General features: G+C 43.0%; 1 protein-coding gene across 11 annotated transcripts in view; it reads right to left on the bottom strand.

Annotated features, from left to right (window-relative positions):
- CADPS (calcium dependent secretion activator) overlaps positions 1-12431 on the bottom strand; it is a 434736-nt gene that overhangs the window by 239071 nt on the left and 183234 nt on the right. For all 11 annotated transcript variants that reach the window (XM_081160526.1, XM_081160532.1, XM_081160524.1 and 8 more), the window contains exon 4: positions 9385-9465. In XM_081160526.1, the coding sequence (XP_081016652.1) occupies positions 9385-9465 (81 nt within the window). The remainder of the gene's footprint in view (positions 1-9384; positions 9466-12431) is intronic.

The following is a 12431-nucleotide window of genomic DNA, read 5'->3' as shown; positions in this document are numbered from 1 at the left end:
AACACTTATTATAATTACTTAATATTTTGTAAAATTTATTTGTTCAATGTCTCTATCTCCTTCTGGGCCACTAGGCAGGACCATACCTATCTTGATACCTCTGTTGAATTCTTGATCTCAAATAATGTTTGGCACACAGTAAATATTCAATACATATGAGTTGAATAAAATGAATGGATGGCTTGTCAAAATGTCCATGTTAAATATCAATGCAGCTAAAGCTTATCCGTGAGGAGGAGGTGAAGAGGTGATGAATTAGGTTCTGGAAGAACACTGAGATTCTGCTTTTCCACGTACATGTTTCCGGGGATCTGAAATCCACCAGCGTCTTGAGTGCCAATTCCTCTGGAACCTCTTGGTACAATCATTTCCTACTTTACGGTTGGGCTCAACCCACTGTGTGGTGCTTTCCAAACACACTGTGAGTGAATGAAAGGGAGAAGCAGGATGGATGCATCTGAGATGAGATGATAGGCAGGTGAGCTCAATAGGAGCTATTCATGATTCAATGCAAGAGCCTTGTTTCCCTAAAACTTCTACATGGTTGACTTGATTTTTATCTTTCTTGGATTCAATCAGGGCACAGCTATGAACCTGAAAAACTTGAGTACCCTTTATGGCAGGTATGGAAATGTGAGGACTTGGCTGCTGGGCCATCATCACTTGGAAAACATTTAATGCCACCAACACTGTGCCTGGCACAGTGTTAGGCACAGGATAGTTGTGATGTGAAGATACAGACTGTTCTGCAGCTTGCAGCTAGTGAGGAAAAAGATCTATGAGGAAGCATAAAGTTGCTGTTGTAATGGAAGTCCATGAGATGTGAACTCTTCCAGAAAGAATTAGGGTGGCTCCCCAGAGGAGGTGACCCTTCAGCTAAGAGTCTGATCGATGGCGAAGAGTTTTCCTCCAAGCTGAGTTGGTTGAGTCAAGGCCACTGCTATCTTCTCCTTTTCATGGAAAATATAACTGGTAACCATGAATCTAAGAAGGTGTACATAACTACATGGTCACAAAATACTTCCCCATCTCCTTTTGAACATGGCTCCTCATGAGAGTAAAGGGAAAAATGAAGTAGGTTAATTCATGGTCCAATAGTGGCCTCTAAGGCTGTGTTAAAGGAGCCCAAACAGCACAGGCTACATCCCAACAGCCTTCAGGCGGCTACACTGACCTCTTTTCTCCTTATAGTGGAGCACAAACCTCATAATTATGTGGGATTCTTGGACAGCTGGGTAAATGGTATCTCTGGTTTTTACTGACGGCTACTGGCCTTACAGTTGCCATGGAGACAGCGAGAAAGCCATCATGTCTATGAAGTGTGTTCTTTCCTGCTCACCGGCCTGAGAGACCTTACCATCAAGTGCAGACCCTTTAATCACACTCATTTTCAGAAATCACTCAAGGCCTTTTAACTCTACAGTCTTGCAGCTTTGGAAGAACACCCAGTGGTCACTGACTATTACTCTGGCCCAGAGTTAGAGTCCAGCAGACTTTTATGCAGCAGAATATTGGAAAAACCCAAAGAATGATGACTCCTCTCCAAAGCTGGACAGTTCCTAATGACATCATAAAAGCAGGCTCATAAAACTGAATTGTGCAAGGGAAAACAAGGCCATTTTTCTGCCCTCAGTACTTACACCTTGAGAAGAAATAGCACTGTGTCAATCTAAGCAGAGGTTCTTGAGGGGAGCTTTCAGCAGCAGACCCATCCCAAACACATCTCAAAGCTGAAGTTGTGCCAAACTAAGGAAAACAGAGTTGTCTCTCTCGACTGCTGCTTTCCCAGGCGTAAGAGTAAATTAGCCTCGACAAAAGGATTGCTTTTCATACTGTTGTATGAAAGACATAGCATAAGGTTGAGCCAAGGCTTCCAAAGAAAAACCTTGCTAGACATTTATTTTCATTTTGGGTTGATAACATTCCTCAATGCAGATGGCCTTCCAAGGACAATTGCTACCAGGCGAGGGTATGCTCGGCAACATTGAGGGATTTGGGGAACATCTTGAAAAATAGCATTTGAAAGTGCTAACAGCTCTGTCAGCCATTTGCTTTGCTTTCCTGCCTTTGCATTTTTACCCACAGAGGAGGAAGGAGGTACGTGTAAAAGCTGACAAGGGTCCCCCCACTCAGATAGAGGATCATCAGACCCCAAGGGCTCAGATGACATGTACTGGCAGACAATCAGAAGGAACGAGGTGGCAGAACACTTGCTAGGCGCGGGAGCTCACCAACTGGTGCAGCTACTCAATTCCACCTCTCAAGTGCTTCCTGAGCCCCCATCATGTGCCTGGTAGTATGGCTGTTGCTGGGAATAAAGGGGTCAGCAGAGAGGCAATGGTATTGGGGGTGAGGAGGGCATGACAGAAAGCAACCAATTAGACACCATGTGACACATGAAGTACCAGAGGCATGCACAGGGTACAAAAGTCACCAGCAAACCGTATCCAGTCCACATCAGTGAAACTGACTTCACCTACTTCGAGTCCTGGGTCTGCTCCTTACTAGCTGTGTGACTTTAGGTAGGTTTCTTAATCTGTCTGAAATTTAGTTTCTACATTTAAAATAGGGATATAACAAATCTCATAAAGTGGATTCTGAAGAGTAAGAAATAATAACAAACTTAAATACTTTTGACTACTGACTATGTGCATGTGTGTGGGTCCATGCATGTAGGGATATACATACACCACATATCCATATATGTATACATATACACATATACTCATACCCATATATATATATTCACATATGCACATATATATACACACACATATGCATTTATATATATACATAGACACATATCCATATACATCAGGCACCATGCTACTACCAACAGTGCTAACAACACCACCACCATTAACAATGATGTTGACTATAGTAAAGATCATGATACCAGCTGGCGATTACTGAGTGTTAACTGTGTACTGGGCACTAGTCTAAGCAGATTACGTTACCTCGTTTAATTTCTCCAACAACCCACCAAGGCTGGTGTTGTTATTTATTCCTACTTTCTGGATGAAAATGAGGCTTAGAAATTAAATCAATAATTAGTAGAGCCCGGCTGGGCGTGGCTCAGCGGTTGAGTGTCGACCTAGGATCCAGGAGATCAGGGTTTGATTCCCGGTCAGGGCACATGCCCGGGTTGCGGGCTGCAGCCAATCAATGACTCTCTCATCATTGATGTTTCTATCTCTCCCTCCCCCTCTCCCTTCCTCTCTCTGAAATCAATAAAGATATATTTAAAATAATAATAATAATAATAATTAGTAGAAAACTGTTTGAAACCCAGAGCCCATGTTCTTAGCTACCATACGCTAGGGTGGAACTATCTGGCCCCAAGGGACAGAGCTCTCAGCACGGCGACCCTCCACGCATCGCCTCACGTCCCAGCATTTCGGGAGGGCTGGTGGCAGCTCATCCTCCACAGCAGTGGCCGTTGCACTGTTAGCAGTGAACGTGGACGGTGGGCATGGGGTGGGGTGCGGGAGTGTGGGGGAGGGCCAGGCACAAGAGAAAGGAGGTCTTGGCAGCAACTTGTCAAAATCAGCCTCGCAGATGTTAGAAGGCCTCTTGGGCGCAGGCGTCATGGTTTCCTGGATTGGCTTCTTTTCTCAAACCCTTCTTCGAGAGGCTGGGTCTTACTTCCTCGGTCTTTATCTACCGGATGGGCTTCCCGTCACTGGGCTAAAGCTCAGAGGACCTCCTTGGCATTTAGGCTTTTCCTTGAACTCAGATTTCCCTGGGTTCTTAGCTGCCTGACGAGGGCCAGGGTCAGGGGCACGCTCCCTGTGCAGTTCACTGCACCCCTTCGTGACGCAGGCTGGATGCAGGCACAGCAAAATCAATCTACTAGCCAGGAGCAGTATCGTTCTCGGGTAGGAGAGGAATCCATGTGTGTCTGATTTGGGGCACTGTATGGAGCAGAACTTTTCCACCAGGGAAATATTGGGACATTATTTCCTTCCTGGGGGTATATCTTCGTCAACATCTGCAACGGGTCCATGGAAGGAGGTGGGAATTTTGCTCTGCAGAGAACAGGGGTCTAAATGGCAACTTCATATTTAAATGATAGCTTGAAAAAACAGCAGTGTTTGACATCCACTCCTCTGCCACTAATACATCAAAAGCTGTATTATTTGTCTTATCTAATTAGCTCAAGAATTTTGGAATTTTACCCTAAAACACGGCCAAAAGAACTGGCAAACATCACAGCAGCAGGATGCCACAATCTGCCTGTGTAAGTTCTAATGTCATCTTCTGATCACAGAATTTAAATAACTTAGACTCAGTTCCTGGGTGAAATCTGGGGACCCTTTAATATCCACATGATAGGATTTGGAAAAACACCTGAACAGAGATTAAGAAGTCTTTCCTACCAGATTAAAAAAATTACATTTAGATCTCATGGAACTTTGCAGGCAGCATATGTCTGGCGCTCACAGCGAGGGCTTGGGCAGCTGTCCCTGTCTGATAACTTGTGGGGCGTTGGTGTGACTGAATTGATAGATTGTGGTGTCAGGACTGTGGGAAGAGAAAAGCCACCTTGCACTGGCCTCCTTTTTCTTCTAAGAAGAAAAGCTGAACATGTGCCTTTCATACGGGGATAAGGATGAGAGAGCTGGAGGCAGAGCAGCCATGGACCCTGCAACCTCTTTTCCAGATTCCAAGGAAATCAAAGTAGGAAGGATTCAGAACTCCAGGAGCCAGTTCTGGCTGATGCTATTGCTTCATTTGGCCTCTGGATAAACTGAAGGGAATACATAGCAAAGTTTAGTGGAAGAGAGAAAGCAGTTTCCTGGAGGGGCCACCATCAGGGAGATGGTTCTATCCAGGAGTAACTCCCTGTCTATCGTCTGACCACTCAAAAGAAAGAGCTTGAAACTTGGATTATAGCACTCACTTTCTACTTCCCAGCTGAGTGAACTTGGGCACCTCACTTAAACTCTTTGATGTGCCCAAAATGGGGAGAATTACTGTAACTCCCAGGATTGTCTGTCACAGGTCTAAAGGAGCTCTCAAGTTTAGGTGAAATTGCACAGCCTGACACATTTAATAATGATGGATTAGCGGGGCGATGAGGTTGGGATGAGTTAAGGTGAAGGCCTGGGTGAAGGGCATGCTGGAGCCGTGGACTGGCATTTTGTAATGGTCATGTGTGCATTCCGGTCACCGGGTGACCTTGGCCAAGTCCTCTGATATCTCTGCTCAGCCTCCTCTATGAAATGGGATTAATGATAGTGCCCTTTTCATAAGGTTATTGGAGGGCCAGATAGGCTATCAAACACAAAATGTTTAGAAGAGGGTCTGGAGCATAGTAAACCCCATGTAAGTGATAGTTATTAATTTTGGGCATACCTTGGGGTGTCTCCCTATTCATAGTGACCACTTCACCCACAGCCTGACCCCTCAGGTACCAGCCTCACCCTCAGTGGTGCATGCCCAGCACCCATGTGTTCAGTGAGGCCCTCACTCCCTTTCCACAGTGGATTAGTTCATTGCTCCAGGGTTTGGCCCTTCAACAAAGTCAGGCCAAATCAAAGGCCTGACTCTTGAAATTCTAAAGTTGAAGGCGATAGTAGAAAAAGGGGAAAGGGAGATAGGGAGAAGATTTGAGAGAGAGACTGATTGGCTAGGATTCCCTATTTGGCCATACTGGAAACATGAAGAGCTATGTAGCAGCCATGTTTCCCATCTGAGAAGCAAAAAAGCTGGGGAAATTGCAGAGAAAGAAGCAATAATGAATGAAACAAACAGAGTTAAGAGATGAGGGAAGTCCTGACCACTTGGAGGCCCCTGGTTCCAGTTCCTTTGGGTTTTGGCTTCATCTTGCCCATGGGCTCTTACATCCCTAGAGTTAATCCCTTCTGTTACATAAGCTTCCTCTAGTTGGTGCCTCTAACTTTCAATCAAAATGTTCTGTCTTTTAATTCAGAGAACAGAGTGCATTATGTATGGATGACATCTATATCCAGGAATTTCTGGTTATGGTATTTACAGGAGCTGATGTTCAGCCATATGGGTTGAACTGCACAGCCTCACTAAAATTCACTGTGATGCCAGAAATAGGAAAACCAGGCATGCTGAAAGATGAGAGGTGGAGGTGGCTTGTTTCAGTGTGTCTTCGTGAATTAGCCAATATCTGATACCTTGATATTTTATTTAATTTTTAGTAGATGGGCTATATCTCAATTTCAGTATTAGCCAGGCTAGTTTTAGGCAAAAAAAATAAAAATAAAAAATGTGTTTTTCTTGGAATCCATCTAAACTGAGGGAAAAAAAGTTCTGCAGCTGAGTCTCAAGAACAAGTGGATCCAGGGACTTGAACATTCTGAGGATTTCAGTACATTTCCTGTCTAGGTTTCTTTCTACATGTTGGCTTCATTCTTTCCTCTTCTTTTCCCTACATAAAAGAATTAAAAATGTCTTCAGACATCTTTCTGCCACTAAAAGGCACACTCCTGTTGGTGCGTAGTTTATAGGTCCCAGGGACAGGATTTATCGGTTTAGTTGCATTGGGTATCCAGTTCTGGACCAATCACAGGACAGGCTGAAAAATGTGACTGGTTCCTCTTAGGTGAAGAGCTCACTTCCAGGACCAACTACCTGTGGCAAGGGCCACTGGCATGAATGAGCACTGCAGAAGACAGTCAGTTTTGAAGAGAACAGGAGAAAATACTAGGCAGACTCTCATAAAAATCCTCTATACCCTAAATGTTTGGGGGACCTTCCATCTACTTTGAAATTATTCCCCATTCTCTGTAAATAATGATCAGTATTCACTTTAACTGCCTATTTCATTACTTAAGAAAGTCTAGTTCTCAGTTGTTAATAAGATCTCCTTGGTATCAGAATGTCTGGTGGTGTGGGCTGGAGAGAGGGCTCTTTGACCTACTGTTCAGAGATGAGCAACGTGGATCACCATGTAACTGGGGTTCATCCATGGTCTTTTTAAAATTAAAATTAGCCTACACTAGGTTCTGAAATTATCATGTTAAACCTCAAAGTAAAGAAAACAACTAACAAAGGTGCCATGGTCTTGTTTTGGAAGTGTGTGTGTGTGTGTGTGTGTGTGTGCATGCGCCCAAGTGTGAGTGATTTTCTTTAAATGGGATGAATACCTAGTTTGGAATGTGATTGTCCCCTAAAGGCAGGGCATGCCCCGAATGACCTCCATTTTATGTATAATCCACTGAGGAGACATGAGTTTGCAGAAGTAAATTCTAAAGCCTTATTGATACTTACTCCCACGTTAAGCAGGGTTTTCGAACAGAAGAGCCTTTTACACTACCTTTAGCTAAATGCATAACTGTATACTATTTTTAACCACAAGACTAACTCTACTATAAACTTTGAAGGTGTCCAAATATAAGATACGAAACATTTCAATAAAACTGTTTGAGCACAAAGATGGTTTACATGCTTCTTGGAATCTCTCTTCAGTTTCCCTTCCAGTAGGATTTCTTTCCACGTGTCCATCCATGTCCTGAGACACTTGTTTCCATAAATAGAAAGGCTGAATGCCAAGCTCCGCTCTCTGCCCATCCTCTCTACCAGCTCCCACAGCTCCTACCGTGGCATGCACACATGGCCTGTCGCTGCCATCGAATAAGTAAGATCGGTTATTTAAAATTTTGGTATTTTGTTCTTCATAGATGTTTTCTGTATTAAGTACAATTTTTAAAAGATTGCATTGAACTAGTATATGTTTTTACTAATGCATTTGGTCCCTCACTTTTAAATTTTGCACCTGAGGTGAGTGCCTCACCTTTGTTCCAACTCTAATATTTAGACAGACTTGAGTTAAGGGTTCAGTGTAGCCTCCTAACAGTTCCTCAGTCTGAATTTCCCCTCTCCAAAATGAGAGTGATAAATGAAATGCCCTTGTAGGGTAGCTTTGAGAATTGAATGAGCTAGTACATGTAAAACACACGTGTGCTTGACACAGAGTCAGCAATCAATACACACTGCCAGCACTACTGCTGTTAGTAATAGCACAGATGGCAGGGATAGCAATAATACTTAGGCAAACAGTCATCAATAGTAGGATCTAATCCCAATCCTGGAAAGTTCCAACCTACTGGGAGACTCAGACACGTAAGTGGATCATCACCACTCAATGAACTGCTATAATAAAGGTTCACATGTGGCATGAAGAAAGCACTAAAGTGGGAAGGACCAACTGCCAAGCTCTCAGAGAAGGGGTTTTAAGTTGAGTACTGACGGCTGAGTCGGAGGAGAGAAGAAAGGTCATTCCAGGTTGAAACACCAGTGGGCACAAAGGCAGTGCGGCTGGAAAAGCCTGGGATGCTCAGAGGGAGGCCTTCTCTGTAGCTGGAATGGGGAGTTCTGGTGGGAGGGAGGTGGGAGGTGATGCTAATAAGGAAGGGCATGGTCTATGGATTAAGAGCCTTGGGTACCATTCTAAAGAGGTAATGCTTTGTTTTGGGGGGATAATAGGGGGTTCTATTAAAGGATTTTTGAGGCTCTGATTTGAGTGTTCATATATAAGTTTTAGAATGGCAACTGCATGAAGAATGGACAGGAGAGGGGGAGGGACTGGAGCCAGGGATGCCCATTAGGAGGCTATTTTAAGATTCAGGAGTAGGAGCTGAGGGTCTGAGTAAAGCACTAGCGGTGCTGCTGGAAGGCAGCGCAAGATCTGAGCCACGTCTGGGAGGTGGACCCAGTGAGCCGGGGGTGGTGGTGTGCAGCGCTGCGGGGAGGGACTGGATGGAGGGCAGCGAGGAAGAGCGAGTGTAGGCATATGTCTGCGGTCGGCGGGAGGAGATGGGGAGTCCGAGTTTGAACACGCTCCACTTGAGACGCCAGGGCCTGGCCAAGCTGGAGTGCTCAGCAGCCAGTGGAAGTGCCAGCTGGACTCAGAAGAAAGGAGAGGCTGGAGGAAGTATGGGCGATGCACGCGCTACGTCTGGGGGAGCTGCCCTAGAAAGGGGCGCAGGGGCCCAATCAGAGCGATTGTCTTCATCTTCCCTCGCCTCTGCTTTCAGTTTTATCTTTTTTATTTTTTACTTTTTTGTGAATCCCTGCCTGAGGATATTTTTTCCATTGTTTTTTCAGTGAGAGTAGGAGGGAGAGACGGAGGGGGGAGAGAGAGAAAGAGAAACATCGACGGAAGAGAGACACATTGACTGGTTGCCTCCCGCACATGCCCCAACCCGGGGCGGGAGCGAACCCACAACCCAGGTACGTGCCCTTGACTGGGAATTGAACCCAAAACCCTTTGGCCCGTGGGCTGACGCTCTAACCACTGAGCAACACCAGCCTGGGCTCAGTTTTATCTTTTGATGACCCTTAATAATCTGTGTCTTCCCTTGTGGAACTTTGGCCTGGTCCCCCAGCAAACGTCCCCAGTTTCCTTACCCTGGCTATCTGGTCTGCCATTTGGAGTCGTCCATCCAGCTCTCGTCGGATCTGTGCTGCCTGCTCATCCGGATTGTCCAGCTGCGAGAAACACAAACATGGAGACTTTCAGTCTGAGTCACAAAAGCCAATAAACTCACAACTTTCCATCTCACTCCCCCACTCTGGGCTCTACGGACAGGTTTCACTAGAAGTAAAATTTCTTGTAACAGACAAATCCAGTTTGAATGAAATCCCATGTTAAATTCTTTTGGGCAGAGTGTGAAGTGGTTGGCAGTGCTAAGAAAGACATCTGAATGAGCCTGTACAAGAATCACTTGTGAACTGCCAGGCAGCAGTGTTTCTAATGAGGCCCCATGCAGCACTTCTGTTTTGGTTCAATGGAGAAAGTGCTTACACGGCAGATATGCAAGGAAGGAGATGGTAATGTAACTATTAATAATGTATGGAGCAGAGTGTGTATCCATAGTGCCTACATGGCACATATTCTGCTGCTCTCCTACCCCTGGACCATGAAAGATTAATCAATCGTTGCTTCCCTTCTCACTGAGCCTTCTCAACCAGCTCTCCAGAAGGCCCCTGCCCCTCAGCTGGTGATGATATCTAAGCTGAAATCAGTGCTCGTCTTCCATGATTGTTAGAGCAATTAGGATATAGGGATCAGAAACCCCAAGCATAAATGAATCCAGATAATTCCCTACTATCTCTGATTTCAGTTTTCCCATCTACAGAATGAAGGGGGTGTTTATGTAATCTGCATCTTTTTCACATCCTCCTGTTAATCTATGGAAGAGATTGGCAATCATTTCTGTACAGGGCCATATAATTAATATTGTAGGTTTTGAGGGCCATAGATAGAGCTCTGTTGCAATGACTCAACTCTTGTAATGAAGTGTGAAAAGAGCCATGAACAATATGTAAGTAAATGAGCACTGCTGTGTTCCAATAAAATTTTATGTACAACAACAGGTGGCGGGCCATAACTGCTGATCCCTGCCCTGTGAACTGAAGTTCTCTCTTTATTTCCAAGCAGCTTAGAGTCATCCTTCAAACTGTAATTGAGTCTGCTTTGTTCAGTAATTTATGATTTAATCGCAGTAAAGGTTAATAAGTTGGGAGGAAAAGCAAACAGGATGGGCTTTCTTCTTCGTTTTAGTGTATATTAACTCACAACAAAAAGTGGCCTAAGAAGTCTCTGAGGTTCCTAAGTCCCTTTTTTTTATAAGCCACTTTTATTTATAAATTTGAAAATGATAAAATTGTTATTCATAAATTTAAAAATGAAAACCCAGCTTCATGCTAAAAAGTAATCTCCTATATGCTATAAAGTGATATAGAAGTTATTTGTACTAAGATGTAAATAAGATCACTAGAAAATGTATGGTCATACTTTGGAAGTATCATGACTAGTCTCTGTTTTACAAAACATATAGATGTTTTATAAAACATCCACCTGGCTTTATGCTGTGCATTTTTTATCGCCCTGTTATATTCAGGAGTAGCCTTATCTTTTCCTTTCCACAGTTTTGAGGAGCAGGGCTATTTCCTAGACAATAAAGACTGCAAATTTTGGCAATATATTCTATGGTAACATTTCCTAAAGAGTGTTCTGCTTAACATCAATGTTATTGGATACTCTAGAAGAAAGGGTTTCAGAAGGGCTCCAGAGAAGTAGTCGAATAAGTCTGGGAAAATTCTGTGTTGAAAGGCATACAATATCTGAGAAGTTCTGCAGTAAGGATATCTATCAGACTTTGACCAACGTGAGATTTTTTAACTTAAATTTAAAGTTTGTATTTTTTGCATAATGTCCAGAGAACATAACTTCTAAATAAAGAGAACCTCTTGAAAACAGTCACATGATTGACCAGTGGTCCATCGATCACTGCTTGCCTTTAGGTGCACATGAAACATGGTATCTTCAATGTTGGTTTTATGCTCCAATAAGATGTTTTTATTTGATACCCTTGGAAGCCAAACACTTCTTCAGATCCAGGTACAAACCCACTGGGAACACTTGGAAATGTCTTATTCAAAATACACATGCAAAGGAAACATCTGACTACTTCACTGAAAAGCAGCAAAGTGATTTGGTTAGGGGCTAAAGTTGTGAATTCTGTGAGAAGATATGGTGCTGACAGAGGATAAAACTAAAAAGGGACTGGAAAAAACAACAAACAAACAAAGCCCAGAGTGAGTAGAGTAAGGAAATGATAAAGATCAGAGAAGAAATAAACAAAATAGTGTCTAAAAAACAATACAAAAGATCAGTGAAACCAAGAGCTGGTTCATTGAAAATATAGACAGGATTGACAAACCTTTAACCAGACTCATCAAAAAAAAAAAAAAAAAAAAAAGAGAGAGAGAGAGAGGGGGCCCAAATAAATAAAATCAGAAATGAAAGTGGAGAAGTAACTACTGACAGCAAAGACATACAAGGGATGTAAGAAAATATTACAAATGGCTATGTACAACAAATTGCACAATCTGGGGAAGAAAAAAAAAAAAGGTTAAATTCCTAGAAACATACAATCTTCCAAAAGCGAATCAGGAGGCATCAGCGAATTTGAATAGACAGACTATAACTAGTGAAAACGAGGCAAGTATATAAAAAAACTTAAAAAAAATAATAAAATAAAACAACTCCCAACAAATAAAAGTCCTGGACTGGATGGCTTGATAGGTGAATTGTACCAAACATTCAACAAAGAACTAACACCTATCCTTCCTAAACTATTCCCCAAAACTCAAGTGTATAGGAAAACTCTCAAGCTCATTTTTTGAGGCCAGCATTATCCTAATTCCAAAACCAGATAAAGATACTACCAAGAAAGAAAATTATAGACCAATACCCCTGATAAACATAGATGCTAAAATCCTCAATAAAACATTCGCAAGTTGAGCTAGCAATACATTAAAAAGACCATACACCATAATCAACTGGGATTTATTATGAGGAAGCAAGGTTGGTACAATATCTATAAATCAACAAACATGATACATCACATAAACAAAATGAAGAATAAAAATCACATGATCATATCAAT

Source organism: Miniopterus schreibersii (genome assembly GCF_964146895.1).
Source record: "Miniopterus schreibersii genome assembly, chromosome: 15".
Lineage (NCBI taxonomy): Eukaryota > Metazoa > Chordata > Mammalia > Chiroptera > Miniopteridae > Miniopterus > Miniopterus schreibersii.
This window is presented reverse-complemented; position numbering and strand designations above follow the sequence as displayed.